Raw genomic sequence first — 21,553 nt, 5'->3', positions numbered from 1 at the left:
GAGGGAAAAAAACAAAAAAGGAAAAAAGAAAAAAGGGACATTGTGACCACACAGGTTTAAAAACAAACTTGGCTGAAGGCTACGAACACCCAAGTGCTCCAGAGGAGCACTTGCTCTCCTGTACCACATCGAGAGGACAGAGTTTTCTGCTCGGTTGCCATCACGCTCAAACAGGACAGGGAAAGAGGGTGGGAGGCACCAATTTGCACCTCAAAATTTAGACCTGCTGTAAGTTAAGTTCACAATACAATATAAATTGCAAGCTAGTTTAGTCTGAACACATCCGAACACACAAAGGTACTAACACAAAACAACAGGAATAAGCTTCTCAATATGGACCTGCTGTTACCATATCCAGATAACACACAGAGACGGACATCATACCAAAATAAAAGGACTGGCAAGAAAGAGCACAGAATACAGCTGCAAAGGTGATCCAGCAACTTTAAGGATTTTTTTTTTTTTAAATGTAAAGTGAAGATTGAGGGGAGAAAAACAAACAAACAGAAAAAATCCAACATACAAACTGATGCAGCCTGACTACACAGAGAAATAAAATGTGAGAACTGCCTCTCGTGTATAGAATAGGAACCTAGAAGTAATGAGAGAAAGATTCAGGAAAGTTCAGTCTCTTAATAGCGACAGCCCTCCTGGTCTTCTGTGAAAAGCAGAAGTTTCAGTGCTCTGTAAAGTCACACTAACCTGACTTAAAGTAAGTGATGAAGCATCCACAGGTTGGCGGGAAAATGAAGTCAGTGACTGAATAGGTGGTTCCTAACCTGCACTACGATGACGTCCAAAGCACAGCAAAGAATCAGTACTATCCACAAAGTCAATAAAGACAAAGATACTATTTCAAAGCGATGTTTGCTGCTCCCAGGGTCTCCTTCTTCACACTGCTCAGACTATTCTGTATTATCTCCTGACTAGTGATAAACAAAGCAAGTAGCATAAGTGTGAGAATTAAGATGCAGAGGGATGATACATTCCGAGAGGCAGAATTAGGGAGAAAGATGTACATAATGGAAAGGAGACAGCAGCAGCCAGGGCCATTTTTCACAAAAAAAATTAAAAAAAAAATAAAAAAATCCATGTTGTGCCTTCTCTCTTCCACACTGCATAGGGCAAGCCAATCATTTCTACACCCAACTGAGGTGCGGAATACTGCTGCTAGCCTGTTTAGTCTCTGCTATTTCCAAATTCAGTCACATATGCCCCAACTTTTGCGTGTACAAGTATATGCGTTTTTATACAACTTGTAATCCAAACCCAACAATTTACTTGCAACATAAGGATGCCCTTTACCTATGCTTTTAAGTACCTTTCCATGTCTTCCCTACTCCCAAAATTTCATTGCTTTTGACCACTAAAGTGAACCAAAAAAATACTAAGTCATGTAAGAGAAGTGTCTCAATAAGGACAGGAAAAAAAGCCTCTCAGTTGGATAACAAGCAACACAAACAACTAACCTTCCAGAAGTAAACCCGGTAGCAAAACCTCATGATAAAAATATTGTAATTCCTGTTAAGATTATAGGCTTCTAGTGAGCTAATAGTACCAGTCTCCCCCTTGATAAGGGAAACAATTTTAACAAGACCAAAACGTCTGTTGCTATTCAGTCAATGTTTTGCTGCCATCTCCTGGAAAGCTTTTGAACTTCACAATGCCTTTTAGCAGAAGTTGGACTGCATTATGTTGCATACAATTTCCATCCCTTCAGTCCCTGTGTTCGTAAAAGTAACGCTACAAAGCTGATGTTGCCTTAAGAACTTGGGCTGTTGTGGGGTTTTTTGTTTGTTTGTTTGTTTTTTTAAAAGGCTTCAGCATTTGTATCATGCTGTACAGTAACCCTCTGCCCTGGAACACAAGCAGGGTAGAAGTTAATCAGGAATGACTCCCAGCTTACCTTTCAGAACCTGCAGAGGGGTAAAAAAAAGTACCTGGTACAAGCATATTTAACTAGGAAGGGATGAAGCCAGCACTTGCCAGCATTTCTTTATCTTGCCTCCATCCTGACTGTCAAACAATTGTTTCTTTTCAAGCTTCCCATTAATTTGGGGAGAGCAGAATCTAGAAACATGAACAGCTGCATTTGGCCACTTCTAATGTTCTTAAATATGAGACATGATACAATGGCATAAACCTTAAACTGCTTATCAAGGCTACCAAATTACTGCAATCAGGCTCACTTGAGACTGAAAATTTGCAACACTGAATGACATTCAGATTATTTTATTTCATGTTAAAGTTAGGCACCTAAGCTAGTCATTTAAACTCCACAGTTAATGAAACTCTTCTCTAATACTGTAATCTACAGGATATATAGGTTCCTAAACAACAGTCTAACATTTTAGAGTTTCAATTTGCAGCTCAGTGGGACAGTCTCCCTTCTTTCCTGACACCCACATTAGGTCACTCTATCAGTCTAATCTGGGAAGCCAAGAAAGCAATGCTTCTGGCTTCATAAAGTACTTGTATTATTTCAGGCTTACTTCCCCCAACTAGGGCTTAATTCTGACCAGAGGGTTTGGAAGCATGGCTACATATAGCTTCTGTTTTGAATTTTCTAGGACAACATTGATACAAAAGACCTCCAGGAAAGCATTAGTGTTCAGACACAGAAACACTTTATGAGCTGGTTTTGGGGGATGAGCATTTGGCATTCTCTAGTTTCTCCAGGATTCTGCGTGACCTTACTAAAATTTAGATACCTTGCAGCCAAGACTGAAAATAAATAAATACATACGTCTGTTTGGCTACTTCTTTCTGCTGCTCTTCAATTTCTAGGAGCTTTAGCGAATCATTTCCTCGCTTTAATACAAGTAACCAGAAACTGTCCTGCTCAATTAGTATTGAGAAGATATCGCCAAGGGACAGCTAACAACTACACACTTTCAAGACTTCAGCTCGCTGTAACGTTAACAGTGGTGGTTGGGGATTAATAAAACATAGTTCTTGTCCAGCATTGCATTGTCTGTCTCAATATGGCATTTTGAAAATAAAAAAAAAGTACACTAAAGGGGAAAAAAGGCTTGTTATGCAAAAATCCAAGATTACTGAAAACTATACTCCTTATTTTTGTGTTGCGTTCCTGTTGAGCTTGGTGACTCCAGATGGTTTCTATGGATGGAAAGAGCTGGCTTCATAGAATCTTCACTTTATTAAAATGAGCAAATACATTAAGGAAGTCAAATTCGCTATTTTTCATGAAAACTAAATTTCTCCATGGTTCTGATCAACTTTCTGCACTTCATCACTTGCTAAAGAATATTTACTGTCTGACCTATTACCTCTGTATCTAGTTGGTATTTCTGCTGGCTTCATCCTTTTGTCTGGACTGTTTCTTTATGCATTTTCCCCATCTATCTGTGTCTCCTTGCTCAGCAGATAATAAAAAGCTTCCTCCTGTTCCACCACCTCCACTCAAATCAGCCAATCTGCATGCACAATGCTGTCCTCTGGCTCTTTTCTTTGCTAGTGAGCAATGATGGAAGAGAAGGAAAAAAGCAAAAGCAGGAGGCGGCCAGGTCATGACTCCCATAAGAAGCTACCTTTTATTTCCAGGTCAGTGACCAGGTTCCTTCTCAGCTTTTATTAGCCAAACTCCATCTCCATCCAACTACCGTGCAAGACTATGTCAGTAGTCTTCCAGCATCTCAGATCTAAGGCACAGCACTCTACCCTCAACAACAGCCCAGTGTGGTTTTCTCATTCCTGTACTATGAAAATATTTCCAGCTCTGCTAAGCTTCATCATCCCTCTAGACAGCCACAACTATCACCATTTGCCCCTTCCTTCCCACTAACATCACAGTTCCCTCTCTCCCCCAGAACTCCATCCGCTCCCTCTCACTGTCTTCTTTATTACTAATATATATGTCAGTTCAATACTGTTTACCATAAAATTCACACTAGAGAATGACTTTTTCCTTCACCCCAATATCATTTTAGTCCACAGGGATTAAGCATCAACATCAAAATAAGCCACTTCTTGAGAGGAAGAAAGGTGGAGACTGTGTGAAGAAAGGTAGACACAAACCTCTCACTAATGAGGCCGGCATGATTAACTCATGCTTTTAAGAGTCAGCTCATTCACTGCTTAATAGCTCATTTGTGACATTATTATGTTTTAAATACTCATTATCTTTTATGCCTCTGTTTTGAGGGAAAACAAGGCAAGGCACAAAACACTGCCAATTTTCTGAAGTGAGGCTCAGCTACAGGAAAGCTGCCTTAGATGACTAACCCTCACGCTATTTGTTACTCAACTTTCTAGGCCTGGTGATTAAACGCTATACTGCTTCCAGAACAAGAGTCTTGCATTACAGGCAGTTTTCAGGAGGCATCAGATTCAGCTAGTACTTCATATAGGAAAGAGTAGCAACAAAAATAAAAACAAAACACTTTGCAGCTATTTAATATCAAAAGCTATACAATGAAAATACATAGGAATACACAAGGGTTTGTTTTTTCAGATCATCTTCAAGTTTACAGAGCTAAAACCAACATATTTTGAGACTTACAGCCTAAAACTTTTGAATTATCAAACTGAACGCTTGAGATTATCCACATATATTACATTTAAAAAGTAGAATTTAGTAGCTTTTCCCCATCTTCCAATAAGGACACGAGGGTTTGCCAATATTATATGGTTAGAATCCGTAGTAGGTGTATCAATGGGGTCCAGTTGTTCAGGCTGTATTTCACTACTGCTCTTAAGGAACATACCATTAATTGTGCAAATACCACAGCCTATTAATGCCATTCAATTTTAAGGGTGATCCATACATCTGACAAATATTGCAACACACATAAGGGGCCCATATGGCCTCAGATATGTAAAGCATCAAAAAGATAATTTCAGTTGCCTTGGGACTGAAAACATCTTAGTTCATAATTCATTTGATAAGAACAGCGCTAGAATAGAGAATGCTGTTCTTTAAGAGCACTAATCAGAATGTGGAGAACATCTACTGATTTTTATTGTTCCTCTCTGGTATCACAGTAAAAGATTAAGACTATCCATTTCTAAAACTTTAGGTGGCCTTGAAAGAAGATATAGCAAAAAGAAATTCTGACTGTACCATTTGAAGGGTAATAATCACCCAAGCGAGCATATCACTTAAACCAACAAAACTCAATCAGTTCTTGAAATAAAGCTTCACTATGAACGGATGCAGGAGGTGTAAACTCAACTGGACTAGCTGACACTAAAGTCCTTGCACAAAGTGTACTGTTTTCACAAAGTTTAGCAGACTCTGTTAAAGCCTATATGGAAACCTAGTCTTTAAAGCGACTTGTTAACTTGCTTGAGAATTATGAAACAAACTTCCCTAGGATTTCAATTCAAGGACCTGCCTTCCTCTAATAATACCCCCTAACAGAGAAGAAGAGCCTATAGTGAGTGCTGCGAGTGCATTTAATTTTATAATGACTCCTTCTGCCCTATTTTCATAATGCTTATTCATTCTTTTAACAATTCCTAGGCAATTCTGGGGGGAGAAAAAAAAAAGGTATTAAGATATAAAGCTAATCTATTACCTCATTCACAGAGTATGCATCAGAAATAAACAGAGATGGAAAAAAAAAAAAAAATCAGAAGTAGTCTGATACCTAACCAGTGCTGGAAAGCCCTACAATGGAAACTGGGATAGAAAGCTGTGAGATGAGTATCGAGATTTTTCTCTCTAAGCAACTCACCTCCATGTTCAAGAAAAACACGGACACATCTCTCTTTCCCTCTCGCTGCAGAGAAATGAAGTAAGGTCCAGCCATTGGCATCTCGACCATTTGGAGAATATCCTTGCTCCAGCATCTTGCGCACGGTGTGAACATCGCCAGCAGCAACTGCAGCCTGAATCTGCAACTCTTCCTGTAGTTCAGGGTTTCTCCGACAGTGATGGTGTAACATCCTAGCTGAATCTGGCTTTTACAGAAGCGTCATGAGGTCACACTAGTCACCTTGAATCAATATAAAGTGTGAATAAATTACAACTGGAACCAGGAAAGAGATATCTAGAAAAAAAAGTCAGTACTAATGAAAAGCAACGCTAACATTTACTCTCTATATGCAGAGCAAAGTCATCTTATATGTAGGATAAAAACAATCTCACTGTTGCTAGCAAAATCATAGCACATGGTTCACATCACTGAACTGCAAAAGAAAAGGACACTTACATGTTATAAGTAGTAAACATTGCCTTCAGAAATGACAGCGTCAAACAACAGTGCACAATTAAAGCACCTGAGCAATAAGCAAAATGAAAAATCTCCAGAATCCAACATTCATCTAAAGATCACAACATGGTTAATATCACTGACTCCAGAGATACTGGTTAAATAGATGCTCTAAACTGTTGCATGAAACAGCACTGCATTGCTAGAGCAACTGAACTATGACACTCTTTTTTTTTCTCCCCTAGAAATTTATCACCTCTAAGCTTCATTGGAAATATTTTCATATTACTAATATAACCTTTTCCTGTGACCTACTGCACATTAATATTAATAACACTAATGTTCAAACTGAAAACTTTAATTTTCTTTTTGTCCCTTCCTTTTTTTTTTTTTTTTTTTTTTTTTTTTTAAGTCTACTGTCTGTATTTTGGCTTGTAGACTTTTTTATTAGTACATAAAGACTGCAAAGAACTTCTATATTCCAAAAATCAAACACAAAAATGGTAATATGAGACCTGAAAACACGTAAGTGCAGGTAATATAGCCCTGTCAAACACCATGAGAACATATACCAGAACAACTCAATTTATAATTACCTTGATACAGTATATGAGAGCTGGGCCAAAAGGCTATCCAACGTAGCCATTGTAAAAGAGCCTAGATACAAGCATACATTGGGAAAGAAAGAACTACTATACTCCACGCTCTGTTTGAAAAGTACTCATCTGCAGTTCTACTTGCTACCCAGCTGGGGGCAAGAAAAAAAATACAGGTATTTAGGGATTCTTCCACAGTACACAAGGTCTGTTAAGTGTTTACATTTTCACACACATTGTGTATCATATCCCATTAACAGGTATTCCTAGAATGGAAAGGAATATCAGAAGAAAGAGAATAAAAGCAGGGTATTAGGTAATGCTGAGCAATAGGAGTCTCAGAAAATATTCAGAAACTGTTGTAATAGATATTAACACAGAACTAGAAGATAAAAAAGAAAGAAAAATGTATTTAGACCCCTGTAAAGTTAATCAAGATTAAAGTACAAGGAAAAGTTCTAAAGACGAGAATGAATTTTAAGCAAAACTTAAAATTTACAGCAACCTTTTTTTATTAGGATGTCAACCCACATCATCACCTAAACCTTCTTTTACGTAAATACCATAAGGATTTCCAGATCCTCATGATTCATAGGTCATTCAAAAGACACGGCAATCAACTCCCCATATCCCACTGGGCATTTGTTTTCCTGTGATCCAGATATACACACAGACAAGAGAAAAGTGAAAACATCAATCACTGCCATCTTTCCAGATAAAGCCGCAGATATCTATTCAGTCTTCTATAACCTAGTTGTGCCCATTGCAAAGAAGTTATTTATCTGCTTCTTGGAGAGATAGAAACTCATAATTAACAGGTAGCTACAATGACCCTACTTACATTGCAAATATGGAACTTACATACAGCAAATGCCTGTCTTCGACATTTATAAATGCTTCAATTTACCATGTATGGCAACAATCACTATTTCAGCATAGGGTTGGTTATGAAAGAAGACTTTTTGGCTCAATGGGTTATACGTGGCTTAGGTACTGGCTTTGTTTTGGTTTATAGTATGAATTCCATTATCTGACACTGGAAGAAAAGGGGATTTACAAACCGTCAACTGCTAACTCAATAGTTGAGCTTTGGCAGCATATTCCAAAATCAAACTTGGTTAATCTGATGACAATGAAAGTATTTCTATTGACTCTAATAAGCTTTTGCTAAGCTCTTTCCTAAACTCCAATTAGCACTTCAGAACACGCTCACCTATAAGACAGTGAGCTTGACTTCATTCCGGATCACACCACTAATAGTACTGTTAATGAAATTCCAACTACAAGAACAAGATCTTTCTTTGGATTTACAGGTGAAAACTGACAGCAGAACCTGACTGATAAGTATGAGCCAGGGGGACATCCTTCAAAAAAAAAAAAAAAATATCAGAGCATGGCCCTTTGGCCCTACTTTCTGAATGTGTACAAAAGCAAGATATGAAAACTTTTCTCTCAAACTGAGAATATCTGATCAAAAGTTAATATAAACAAACTTTCTACTGCCATTTTTGCAGTCCCTTCCTGTAAAGGACTAATACTTGCAAGATTTCACGTGATCCTGAAAATTAAGGTCAAACTAGTTGCACAAAATGCTACAGAGATCGGATGACTAAACAGATGAAGAGAAATGGGATTTCTCATTTAAGGGGACAGCAGTATCCCCCCTGCAAATAACCAAGACAGTTGGTTAAGAAAAAGCAAAGCTCTTTATATCACACTTCTCAGCTGGTGGGTATACTTGTAATGCAGCATTATAAAAAGTTGGCATTGGCCCCATATGTTGCATGTGACTAGCAGAGCTTATTCAAATTAGCTAGTACTAAAGTACATAAGTACTAAAACATACAAAGCAGAAGACAAAGTCAGGCATAAGCAGCTCCTTTTATCACTTGCACAGTTTCTGTAAATATCTACTCTTCTATCTCATCCCTATGGCAAGCAATGAAATTCAAATTACAAGAATACTTAACTGTAACATTAAAGGTTTCAGGATAGTTCTAGGTACACACCAGCTTTGAGAACATTTTCACTTCTGCCTCACAGATCATTTAAAATTCCTGTTTGCAAATCCCCATTTACACCATCAATCTTTGGAGAAGGAAAGGAAGACTACTGGAAGTCATTAGCCATTTGGCACTTAATATTTAATGTTTTGCAAATGTAATCAATCTCATTCAGAACACAGTATGCATTTGGATTGCTACATATTGGCTTTCTCCATGCAAGTAAAAAAGTGAAATGAAGAAGTAGACGGGGGGAAAAAAATGTACCTATACATTCTTGGTTTTAATGATTGTATAGTGCTATGAAAATGGAGGCCAACAACTACTTAATTGATTTTGCAAGCACAACAGGATAAATTCAATGTGTTCCTGAATTACCTTATAAGAGGTTGTCACTCTTTGATGGATGTCCCACTCTTCATTGTCTTCACTATTCATAATCTTGTGTGCCCATGTGTGTCAAAACCTGCTATCCCTTTAAAAAAATGATATTTCCTATTAGTTGCAAACAGTAAAAGTGAGGGGTTTACTTACTTTTACTTTGTGCCTGTGCTACAATGCTACATTTTAATGCAGTTATGCCAGAAAAGGCCCTGAAGTGTTTTTTCTTTCATTATCAGACAGTCCTCCAGAGGTTGGGGTGGGGAGAGTTTGTTTCTGGCAGGTGAGGTAAAGGCTACAGAGAATATTTTATGGAAAACAAGAGAAATGAGAGATGCGCTTCCTCTCTGGAGTAAACCTTGAAGAAATGGTCTAAACTCTTCTCTAAGAATTACGCATATCTGCTCCTGCCATGGAACAAGAAGGGATGCAAATTTTACAGTAGGTATTTCTGCCTGACTGCTCAACATCTCCCTGTGGGAGTCAGATGCCAGGAAAAACCTTCAGGATTCATTTAGCTCCTCCCAACCCATTCTTGTGGGTTTTTTGTTTGGTTGGTTTTTTATTTCCATGCCATCTACGCTTCCCTATCTAAAGAATAAAACCTGAAAACACAAGAGCATTGACTTCTCTGTCCTTCAGCTGGACTTCCAGCACCACCAGATAGTCATCCCTCCCTCAAATGACGGATCAGGCTAACACACACTGCGCTTCACCAACAGATAAAAATACCTTCACGATACAAGCAATACCACCACCTCAAAAATCTTCACCCTTTTCTTCATATATAAAAGCTATCATTTTAGTATCAAAGTTTACCAAATGCCAGTTACAATCCCTATCCAGTTTCTTCTTTCAGACTAGTCCTCCTTATCCTCCTTCCTTGTCATCTGCAGTTAACAGCATCAGGCCCAACGTTTGACCGTTTCTCACAGCGCTGTTGAGAGCCCGTACTCATCAATGTTGTTTCGTTAATTCTTTGTACACCTCTATCTGACCTTTCGGTCACTTTGGCTGCAAGCTTCTTGCAACAGGACCCCATATGTGTGAGCACTGCAATAATATAATGAATAATAAAAGCATTAATTCATTGTATAGCAGACCACACAAAACCAACTGTGACTTGTTTCTCCTGCAAATGAGTTGCGCCAGAACAATTACGTGAAATGTACAGCTTTTAGCTTAAGTTAAAAATTCTGTCACTTAATGCAACATAAAATCTTGCTTTCCCAATGATAGCTCAGAAGAGGAGGATGAAAAAAAAGCTCTCGTCATCCCTCTTGTGCACATTTTCCAAGAGCTTTGCTTCCCAAGATAAAACATACAAGGTCTGCAGATATGCTCACAGCCCTGCACCAAATTGCACTGCCATGACCTAATTTGATCACATTTCTAGCCTTGTTTTTTTGCATAGATGATCAGTGGTTAGTTCACCTTTTTTTTTTTTTTAATTTTTGCATGATTTTCACTTTAAAACCCACACATTTTTTATTAGCTGATGCAAATTAGAATTGCACTGACTTCACAGACTACAGACAAGGTAACAGATTGCTCCACTAAAAAAGTAACAAGCTTCTTTCCCCCCAAAGGAAAATTAGCTGCATATGCCAAGAGTAAGATCTGCAACTTTAATAAAAATAAGTCATATTTAGTGAAAGTAAAGCTCACTTAACTCAATGACTTAAAGTTTTCTTAAAATACTAATAATTATAGTAGAAGTAGCACACTAAATTAAAAAAAATAAGACAAACATCTTCATTATCTATTGATAATGTCTCATGTTGTCAGAGAGATCTTACTTTTCTACATGACTGTGTCACTTCATTAAAGTCACTGCAAACATCATGTGGAAAATTAATTCCAACATATGCATATACTTACTTTAAAGAAAGTTCAAGGTAGATACTAAAAGCAAGACCTTATATTACAGTATTTTGCTCATTCAGACAGCCTAACAGATAGACCTGATTCCTAAGCTCTAAGATTACACATCCAAGAGCTGAATAAGGACCATAATTTACTGATGTTAGCCTAACTCTATACAAGGAAAGCGTACCATTACACATGACATTCAATATCTAGCATAGACCTAATCAGTGTAGATCCTAGTTGTCTATGGTTGAAGTATTCCAAGACATTTAAATCAAATAAACAAACAAACAAAAAAAGCAAGCCCTGTGGAATAAGGATAATCACATTAGCATGCATTATTCTCACAACCCACTTCTCCCACCCATTTCAAAACTCGAACAAGCTAAATGCGTTCTCACTCAAATGGCATTTTAAAAATGGTCAAAATGTGTTTGACAAAGAACCAAACGCGACTATCATCTTCATATGTCACTCAGCTTCCTATTTCAGGAGTTCTTCTGACAAGAGAGTATGGCAAACAGTCATGTTATTATTTGTGTTCTCATATCACAATCATAAAGTTTGCAAATAATGTGAAATATTAAAATTTCACAGAGCCTTATAATCCTGAATATATTTTCTGCTAGATGTTCTACGCTACATCCCAGACAGACATCAAGTGAGGTATCCAAGTGGCTGAGATGAAAATCACCAAGCAACACATGCCAATTGCTGGGTCTGAAAGCAATGAGTTAACAGTGCATGAATCCAAAGCATCACAGAGGAACTGCTACTTCAAAGAAGCCTCCACTCTTCATAAGCAATCATTAAAAGTTACACATTTCTTGTCACAGCTTCTGTAATGCCATCTCGTAGCTTGGACATCTACATTTAAAATAACTAGAAGAGTTCATCTAAAAGTCCTCCATCAACTTCAGGTGTTTATGATGCCAGATGATGCTGACTGGTGGTGTTAACACAACAGCTGCTTATTAGTGTATGTTACATTCTGCAGGTGGCTGAAACTGAAGTACAGAGGTATCATTTTACCAACTATTATGCATTTCACAGAGAGGTTGTGAGGTCTGACTTTTGGGCCTGATGGAGAATTAGTGAAATCACCCAGTTCAAGTAACTTCAGGTCTGCAAACCGGAAAGCAAAAGAAGAGACCTCACCTTCAGAAAGCACTGGTAACGCATCAGCTATTAACCATCCCCAAAATTCCTACCCGTACATTCGCAACCTTAACCAGAAGTGGAGCCCAGTGAAGAAAATACCGTAAATCCTTCCAAATCAAGGACCTCAATGCTAGTCCTAAAGCACGGCCTTACAAATCTTTTTCATAGAAAATGCTGCATCAGGTTCGCACAGCCACAACTCTCCTCCCTCAAGATGTGCACTGACAAACTGCAGGGAGCTTGTGCTCTGCAGCATCCTTGGAGATCCTCTTGTACCAAGCATAACATACAATCTCTCTTCTAACTTACAGTGGTGCTGTTACTAAGTTTTAAACAGTAAAAGTCAGATGAACGCTTAGCCTTAAAAGTAAGTAATAACTCGTAGCAAGTGTTAACATGCAACATTTATGTATTTTAACGTGACGTGCCATCATTAAAGAATCCAAACACCAGTATTTCATAGAATGACAGAAGCAGAAAACAATGCTAGTTCAAACCACATTAAAGCGGTCGCTTCAGCCCTAATACTTCTGGCACAACTGATGAACAAAATGAGTGCCGCTTAAAGAGTTTATTTCATTCAACAATCTCTGGAAGACTTATATTTGCTCTGTATTTCTTTTTAATATAGCCTAAAAGAATCCAAGTGGACAAAATTCACTGGAAGACTTCAGTGGACAAAGTAAGTTTTTCACTGTGGTAGTATCATTCTGCAAGCAAATGCTGGAACAACAGAAAACAGCCTCTCAGTGTCAGCACATTTCCTTTAAGAGTCTAGAATTCACAATAAGGCAAAACAAAAACAAAATGAGTATACAGCCTGAAGAGGAAAAAAAAAAAAAAATTGGATGTGCAACTTTATCTAAGGGGGTAGCCATCCTTGCAATATGCAGCGTTTCTTCCAGAGATCAAGAGCAGGACTTCAGTACATTGTTTATCTCTGGTCCTTGTTTTGACCATGTGCAAATTTCTGCCAGAAGCTAATTCCCTGATTCCTGTGAACTCAATTCCAGTCTCTGCATCTGAATCAAACTTTGCTGTACTGGCATTTCAGATTAGGAAGGAGCTTCACAAATAAAATGAAAACTTACATTTCCTTCTGTGAATAAATCCCAAAGACCTTATGACTTATCGGCACCAAGAGGTGTCCTGTTGGAGTAGCTACATTAATGCAAGCCCCGACGTTAGATGCGCCGGATGGGTTGTAAAGAGGGTGTTATAATAAACCGAGTTCGGATGAAACAGGTGTGTCATAACGGCACTGGTAAGTTTGTACCAATGGACATCTGTCTTGCCTATTAGCATAAAAATCCCTCCTGCAGTCACACTGGGCATGTCCACATGTTCCACTACTACTTGTGGTTTTGCAGTATGCTATCAAAATAACATGGAATATTTCTTCCCTGTACTTTCAAAATGCATCTCCGAATTTGTTGCACTTGTGTTACGGGGGGATTTTCTATTTATCTTTGACATGTAGCAGCTACTTTTTATCACGTGCTAAAGACACCTATTTTAGAAAAATCATCCACCCCTGACCAAGATTGTTGGCAACAGGTACTGCTCCTTCCCCTGCAACTACTGCAAAAAAATAATTTCTTGCTGACAATGAAAAACATTCTGGTACAGTCAACGACATCTCTGAAAACACGACAGAGACCAGGGGGACCTATATAGAGGATATATTTGCCAAAACAACACAAACTCATCTACATTTGAAACGGATTAAAATGGATTCAAGACAGACACTGCATTAAAAGAACACGCAGAAACTCCATTATTTGGAGCACACTAACAGCAGGATGCTGAAACAGGCTGACTGACATCATTCGCCCCCCCACTCTCTCTCCTTCTAGAACCCATCTCTTCATTTCACCACGTAAAACAAGCAATTCTCCCTACGAACTGCTCCCCCCGAAACCAAACCCTCCTCCTACCAGCAGGATTCAGTTTTTGACGACTCCTTTCATTTTTTCCCTTAAGCACCTAACAGCATTATCTCCTTCTGTGATCTCAACCCGAAAATAAGTACTCGTAAACAAGCACCATCCAATTAAATGAATTTCAATTTCTGCAGCTCCGTTACAATACAAAAAAACCTGACCCACGCAAAAGTTAGGTACGACTAAACCAACATAATGCAATTACCACGACCTACTCCAATAAAGATTTTAGAGCGGAAACAAATCCACTGTTGAACACATACATTTCTGAAAAAGCTTTAGGAAAAGACACTTTTAAGTACTGAAAATGAAGTCATTTTAAGTGATATTCCTGAGATGAGTAGACACAAAAAAACATTACATAGCAATTCATAATCAAAATAATGTTTGCAGATTAAATTTAGAAAATGACAAAGCGCTACAAAAAGAAACAGGAATTGTGCTTCAAATGGGCTTCAGAGCTTTCAAAAACTTTTAAAGCCCGATAGCAAGTAGGTTTTAAGAGAACAAAGAAATCTAATGCTACCTATTCAAATCCATCAAAAACATAACAAGAGCCCCCAATCCCAGCCAAACCATGTGTCTAGGATGATTTTGAGAGTCTACAGGAATTATCACCTTTCTGGGGGTTTTTTTTGAGTGCTGTTTTCTCTCTTCTGTCTTATTTTGTTCTTTGGAGTCACAATTTTTTAGTTCTCCTTTAAGGCAGCTTAAACCTAAAAAATAAAAGTAGAACTGAGCCACACAATGACATAAAAGAGAGAAACGGAGAACAAAAGTGGTTAATACCAAAGCAACAGCAGGTCGAAATAGGAAGAGCCTTCAAAAATTAGGAAGGAAAGGGTTATTTACCTAAATCGGGATCTCAACTGGAGAAGTGGGGCACTCTCTCAGGATGCTAAGGAGTTGGAGGGACAACAACGGCAGGACCGCTACCCTGTCAAGCCAGCTCCTCCAGGGAACTGAAGTGAAAGGCAAGTACTGAAGAATGGGACAGGAAGTAACCCAGAAAGCAGAGCTGCTGGGAAATTAAAATCACTCCCTTGCAGGAGTTCATGCTTCAGGAACCGTCAAGCGCTCACACGCACAAAAAAAAAAAAAAAAAAAAAGCCGGCCAAGCCCCGGCGCAGAGTTTCAAGGCCCGGCGGCGGGGAAGGCAGGGCAGGGCCCCGCCGGGGGCTGGGGAAGCGGGGGCCGCGCTCCGGAGGGCCCCTCCGCCCGGGGAGCCCCCCTCGGCCGGCAGCCCCGAGAGCACGGCGGCGGGCCCGGAGCCTGCCTGCCTACCCCCCGCGGCCGGCGGAGACGGCGGGGGACCGAGCACCCCCCTCCCGAGGCGGGGCGGGGGGGCGGCGGGGACCGGGGGAGCCCCCTCACAGCCCGCGGAGGGGCAGCGGGGCGGAGCAGGCCGGCGGCGCGCCCCGCCGGAGGGGCTGCCCGGCGGCGGCGAGGGGAGGCCCCGCGGCGGGCCATGGGGTCGCGCCCCCCCCCCCCCCCCGCCCTTTCCCTTCCCCCCATGAGGGAGCCTGAGGGCAGACGCGGCTCCGCCGCCCGCGGCCGTTACCTGTCTGCCGCCGGCGGGGCCTGGGGGGGCCGGCGCGGGCCGGTGCGCGGCCGCCCCCCGCGCTGGCGGCGGCGGCGGGCGGGGGGAGCGGCGGGGCCGGCCGCGGGAGGGGGCCGAGCCGTGTGGGGACACTTTGCACCGAGCCGCCCCCCTCGGCTGGCGGCGGGGTCAGCGGGCAGGGACTGACCTCCGCCGCCGCCAATCCGCTGCCGCCGCGCTGGGCCCGCCCCCAACCGCTCGCCGCCGCCACGTCTGATTGGGCGTCGGGCTGACGGCGGCCCCGCCTGTGGCTCGTCCCCCTTGCCGTAAAGGCGCCGGGGGAGGGGGAGGGCTTTGCGACAGGGGAGGGGAGGGGAAAGGGGGCGGCCGCGGCGGTTCCGGCGCTTTGACGGAGGAGCGCTGGGCCTTACGGCGCCCTGTCGCCCGGGGGCGGGTGAGGCGCGGCGGTTGCCTAGCAGCGGTTGCCTAGCGGCGGGAGGGGGAGGGGAGGGGCCGGGCCCGTGTGCGCGGCGGCTCGGGGTGACTAAGCGGGGCTCCGGGTGGGCGGGGGCGAGGGGCGGGGCCTGGGCGAGGGGGCGGGGCCCGGCAGGGGAGAGGGGCGGGGCCCGGCGGGGGCGGTCGCTCGTCGCCGGGGGAAGGGGCGGGGCCTGGCGGCGGGCGGGCCGAGGGGGCGCGCGGCTGAGGGGAGCCGGGCCGAGGGGCGGCGGGTTGCCGGGCGGGCTGGGGGGTTCGGCAGGGTGAAGGGGCTGGGGACCGGCCTGGGCGGGTGAAGGAGCGCGGAGCCGCGCCGGTTGAGGGGCGGGAGGGGATCAGAGGCGGCGCAGAAGGCCTCGGCTGGCCCTCAGGCCGGCGGCAGGGGGTTGCGGAGGCTGACGGGGCCTTCTGGAGGAGGGTGAGGGGCAGAGGGCCTGCAGCTCTCCGCGCCGGCTGTTTTGAGGCAGCGATCAGACGCGTCCGTGCTCCCACCTCCCGGCCCTGTCAGACTGCAACGTCGCTTTTAGCGAGGTCTTCCTACCAGTAACCCAGGGCGGGCGTTTCTGAAACGCCAGTGTGAGAGGTACAATAAGGGGCCAGTGAGGTCGGATCGGGTCCGTCCGGTCCTGTCTCTAGTGGCTAAAGATGCTTGCAGAAGAGCAGATAAAGCATCTGGCATGCTTAGGTGTCAAAGATAACAGTCAGGGATTGGGCAGCTCGCAGCAGAGGTTGTTTGCAGCCTCTGGAAGGAATTGACATTATTTTAGAGGCGTTTACAGTATTTCAGCACTGAGTGGAAGCATATTCTTTACTGAGAGATGAGCCTACGAAGTCATTGCAGGTACAAGTAGTCCAAAGTATATTTTGTTTCTTAAATGATTCAACCATTGCATTGTCAGGAGATCCAGAGCCTTCAAACGCATACCCAAAAGTCATGGACTGTGGTTTCATTTTGCTTTATCTGATTTAATTTTTTAATGAAAATAGGGCTTTTTGGATAGTTTTTTCTCCCAGTCGCTGCTGATGCAGTTAACATTTAAGAGTATGTATAACAGGGAAAGACTAATACAGGGGCCTGACAATAGCTCTAGTCATGCCTCTTCACTATATCTCTGAGTAATTGTGTGTCATCGTAAGGCATTTGTGTTAGTAAAAAGAAGTAAAATGTGATGGCAACAATGTTAGTCCAGTGAAATCAATGCTTTCTATTGCTGTGCTAAATTAACTATCCCACCTTGTAGAAATACACATATTCTGTAATTGCAACCACTTAAACTTCACTTGCTTGGTTTATGATGGTTCTTAAACCTTATAGGCTTCAGCTGCCATCTGAGTTTTCATCTCCAGTTCTTTGTTTCCTTTTCCATCAAGTTTCTTCTCTCATTCTGTTTGCAGCTCCACATGACTTTGGTTTTGATTTTAAAGCCTAACTAAAGTAGTCATGAAAATAACATATAGCAAAGTATTTATTTGGGTTTTTTTCTGTGTATTTTTCCTTTCTGTCTTTTGCCTGATCAGTCTATATATAAGGCTTTTAGAACTATTTCCTACTGTTTATGCAGGAGTCTGGCACTGTGAGGCATTACCATAATTGGTTTTTAGATGCTGTCATGAATAACTCAAATAAATAATACAAGTAAGGGTTGGAGTTTGTCATTGCTTGTGTATGAATATGATTGCTTTTCTTTACTCTTCAGCTTTGAGCTTTTCACTGCGCTCTCTTACTATGCCTGAAACAAATTTAGGCATTGTCTGACATTTTCCCCTTCTTTGAAGTAAATTTCTTCAAAATAAGTGCCCTCACATTTCATTTCCTTTAATGACTTCTATTCATGAATCCTTGTCATGTGTGAGTGAGACATTTCTTACAGATGTTTTTGTAAAGTGTTCTGCAAATTAATGATACAATATAAATGTATTATGGTAGGATCAGGGAAAGCACAGCTGATATCATGTGGTGAAGGTAAAATCTCATCGTGCATGTCCTAGAGGAGTTCTAAATCTCTTCTGCCTTAACAGCCTTGCTGTAACGTATGAATTTGTGCATGAGATATCTATTCATTTACCACGTAGGATGATAATTCAAGTTGATCTTGAACACAGAAGTAGATGTGTTGAGATAATTTTACTTTATTAGGTATTCATTTAGGAAGAAATAAAACTCTAAGATAGGAACAATAGCTATATAAAACATTCAGAGTGATTTCTGAAGAAATTTTACGAGGTTTCAGGTCATAAATTTCCACCTCAAGTAGAATTCTAAATAGATTCTGCAAACGAAGGAGGAATTTATTGTCTGAAGTATCAGATTTATTCTTAACATCTAAAATGTGGAATATGGGAAAGGATGGGGGAAGGGTTCTTAGTTCTATCAGATGAGGGTGAGGTGAAGAGCATACTATAACATTCTGGAGTTGTCAGGTCAGCCGTTGCTGAAGGTGTCTTTAAAAATACCACACCAGAGTGAATTGTAGATCACTCCCTGCAGGCAACTTCTTATTCTCTAATTTTAGACTCTCTTCTGAAGGAAATACTGCCTGATGGTGGAAGAAGTGAGGAGTCTGGGTAGCAGATCTTGGTCTACCTCTAATCCTTTGTACTTTTGGGAAGCCATTTTGTCAATGCATACTTCAGTTGCAGTTAAAAAATCAAATTGTAAAAATGAAGGTGTAAATCTCAGTGTTTGATAGTGTTTTAAAAACTTGTGACGATTACAGACTGAAACAAAAGTGCCTCATATACTGAATTTTATAGTTTAATTGTTTTCTAATATTCTGCTAAAAAGCAATAATAATTTAAAATATTTGGTGTGATGATACATAGATGTATGCAGGTGTAGTTGATACATAGATGGGAAGATCTGATGTTCTTAAGTATATCCTTTTTGTTTTCTTTTTGTTTTGTTTTCTTTGGGGATATATCTGTCTAGCTATTTACATAATCATTAGAAAATTGTGGGTGCTTAGGTGCTCAAACTTTAAAGAGAGATTTGAATTCTTAGTGGCTCTTCTTTTTAAGCTATAGGGAATGTTCCAGTGTTGTGATTGAAAGAAATGTTCCACTGACATGGTGATAAAGATTTTTATACCTTTCCTCAACATGGTTAAGTATTTTTATTGGCTCTTAATAAGTTTTACACTTTGTTTTTTAAGTATTTTTTAATTTTAAACTTCTCAGTCATTGGGCCCTTGAGACCAGCCCTGTGGCATTGTTGGTCCTTTGCATTATCTGAAAACCTTTTTTTGGTTTCAAGATGTAGGTGCTCAGAGTAAGAGTCCTGCACATGTAGATGTAAAGGAATTCTTTGCTCCTCCTTACTAAATTAAGAGCTCACTTCTCCCCTCGTGTATATTCATGCTACTCACCTTGAGCCTATGTGCAGCGGAAGACAAGACTTGTCCTTTGGTTTCCGTGTTCTTTGAGAGGTGTTGCCGTATCCAGCCTTAGTGGAGCAATAAACATTGCCAGTTCAGATGAAAGTTTGCAGCTGAAACTTTGTGCCTGCTTTTGGAGGAATCTGTCACAAAAGAAATGACGTTTTAGTAGTTTTAGCAATGTAAAGAAAGATTTGATCCAAGTTCTCATATCTTTCAGAAGTGGTTCCTAGCAATAGTCAACTTTGGTTGGAACTGTAAACTTCTTCGTGGTGTGGTAATTCTTGTATCATTTTGGTGTCTCACTGGGACAGTTTTGTGCAACTATCACTCTTGATGTTTTTAAGCAGTGAATTTGTATTTTCAAAATAAGTTGACTAATGGTAGTATTAACGCTAAAAATGTGTGTTGTTCTTCTGTATCTTTCTAGTTATCTGTTAAGTTCAGTAATAGTAAAATATTTATTTCTAGGTAACTTAGAAGAGCAATGCCTAATAGTGCTTCTATTTCTCTTACTGGATAAAAATAACTTTGAAGCTGATTTGCAGTGACCATGAATAATCAGTGAAGACGTACGGCATTTTCTGGAATATTGAATGTTCTCATAATGAAGATCTCTCTTCTGCAGCAGATGTATGAGGACGTAGTGGGAGGCATCCCACTAGCAAAGGAAAGCCATCATTATACCTCTTTACTTAATCTGCATGTTGAGCAGCCACCAGAAAGAGATGAATCATGTAATCAGATGCATCTGCCATCTACTAATGATGGTATTAGGAGCCATCAGGACACTGATATGTCAGATGTGGTTGTCCCTACAACAGATGATATATCAAATAGCTTTGCAAACATGAACTCCTCATTCTGTCCACGAGAAGTGATGCTGCTTCAGTTAACCTTGATCAAGGTGATGGTTGCTAAAGCAGAGTCCCAGGAAATTGAATTCAATGTGAGACAGAAGTACTGTGAAATCTTTGTCCTCCTTCTGAAGGAGGCAAAAATTGACTCAAAATTGGTAAGCTTTTATAAACTTTCAAAAGATTTTTGTGAAAGGAGGGGAAAAAAAAAAAAGAACATGCCTTAGATACTTTTTCTTTCTACATGTCTGCAGATTTGTCTGCTCAGTAGTGATGATCAGCTGTTAACTCACATGGCTTCAAAAAGTTTAGCATCTCTTGTTTATTTCCAGCTGAAGGAAGAGGTGAGTATGGCGTAACTTTTCACAGCTTAAAAAAATGACATAGTGAGTATGTGCCTTCAAGTTGTTGCATTTGACTCTAGAGCCAACTTTTTATAGTGTTTATACGGCACAAAAGCAGTCACTATATGACTACTGTAAAATCTAGAAGTACTTCTAAAGAGGCTCCTTTCCTGAGCAGACCCACAGAGCGACACCAGAACTGCTCCTTTCCTCCATCTGTGGCCTGCGTATCTACTCTGCTCTAGCTCTCTGAAAGGCGCATCTGCAGTCTGCTGATGTGCAGCGCACAGACTGCTAGTCCCCTCAAAATGCCGCACGGTTTTTTTGAAGTACGTTTAGCTCCAGTATCAGGAACAACGTGAAGGTTATACAAGATCATACGGTACGATAGTTCACCCATAAAGTGTGTCTTATGGGACTTTGGGTTGTAAGTGATGCATAGGAAAGATATGTAATAAATATTCCAAGAGAGTATTTCAAGTGTATTAGGAGGGGCGTGGAGTATAGAAGGAAAGGAGATCAGATGGGTAACAGAAGTTTGTAATGTGAGGTGGAATGTCTTTATATATAAAACTCTGGAGTTTTATGAAACTATTTTAAGGTAAGATGTGTCTAGATGACAAGAAATACTCTTTGAGGTTGCAATAGAGGTGTTTAAAAAGCCTGATAATCTACGCTATCAATATTTTTACAGTTACTTGAGATCTGTTAGATGATGCAGTAGATGAAAATAGGTAATAACCTATTGAAAGTTAATCAAAAGCTTTTCTGTGTTTTCTTGTTTGAATATTCCAAATACTTCATGTTTTTTACT

The 21,553-nt window shown here is 40.9% G+C and overlaps 2 protein-coding genes across 17 annotated transcripts in view; one reads left to right on the top strand and one right to left on the bottom strand.

Moving 5' to 3' along the window:
* The window catches only part of ASB7 (ankyrin repeat and SOCS box containing 7), a 33,375-nt gene extending 17,486 nt beyond the window's left edge, over positions 1–15,889 (bottom strand). For 6 of the 14 annotated variants that reach the window (XR_015701403.1, XR_015701402.1, XR_015701404.1 and 3 more), the window contains exons 1-4: positions 15,691–15,889; positions 14,748–14,845; positions 9,154–9,250; positions 5,700–5,960 (exon numbers count right to left, since the gene is read on the bottom strand). Coding sequence is in view for 9 of the 14 variants with exons in the window: in XM_087744348.1 (XP_087600474.1) it covers positions 5,700–5,910 (211 nt within the window). In the remaining 5 variants the exon portion in view is untranslated. Of the gene's footprint in view, positions 1–5,699; positions 5,961–7,277; positions 7,423–9,153; positions 9,251–14,747; positions 14,865–14,981; positions 15,092–15,690 lie in introns of those variants that run through there. The other 8 variants (XR_015701401.1, XM_087744340.1, XM_087744342.1 and 5 more) reach the window with 7 other exon arrangements.
* A 162-nt stretch (positions 15,890–16,051) lies between these two features.
* Positions 16,052–21,553, top strand: part of LINS1 (lines homolog 1) — a 63,235-nt gene continuing 57,733 nt past the window's right edge. The window contains exons 1-3 of one of the 3 annotated variants that reach the window (XM_087743739.1): positions 16,052–16,123; positions 20,010–20,553; positions 20,650–20,739. In XM_087743739.1, the coding sequence (XP_087599865.1) occupies positions 20,146–20,553; positions 20,650–20,739 (498 nt within the window). In that variant the 5' untranslated portion in view covers positions 16,052–16,123; positions 20,010–20,145. Of the gene's footprint in view, positions 16,124–16,452; positions 17,006–19,245; positions 19,267–20,009; positions 20,554–20,649; positions 20,740–21,553 lie in introns of those variants that run through there. The other 2 variants (XM_087743741.1, XM_087743740.1) reach the window with 2 other exon arrangements.

This window comes from Nipponia nippon, unplaced genomic scaffold (assembly GCF_047370975.1).
Source record: "Nipponia nippon isolate SJK-2023a ecotype South Korea unplaced genomic scaffold, ASM4737097v1 scaffold_9, whole genome shotgun sequence".
Lineage (NCBI taxonomy): Eukaryota > Metazoa > Chordata > Aves > Pelecaniformes > Threskiornithidae > Nipponia > Nipponia nippon.
This window is presented reverse-complemented; position numbering and strand designations above follow the sequence as displayed.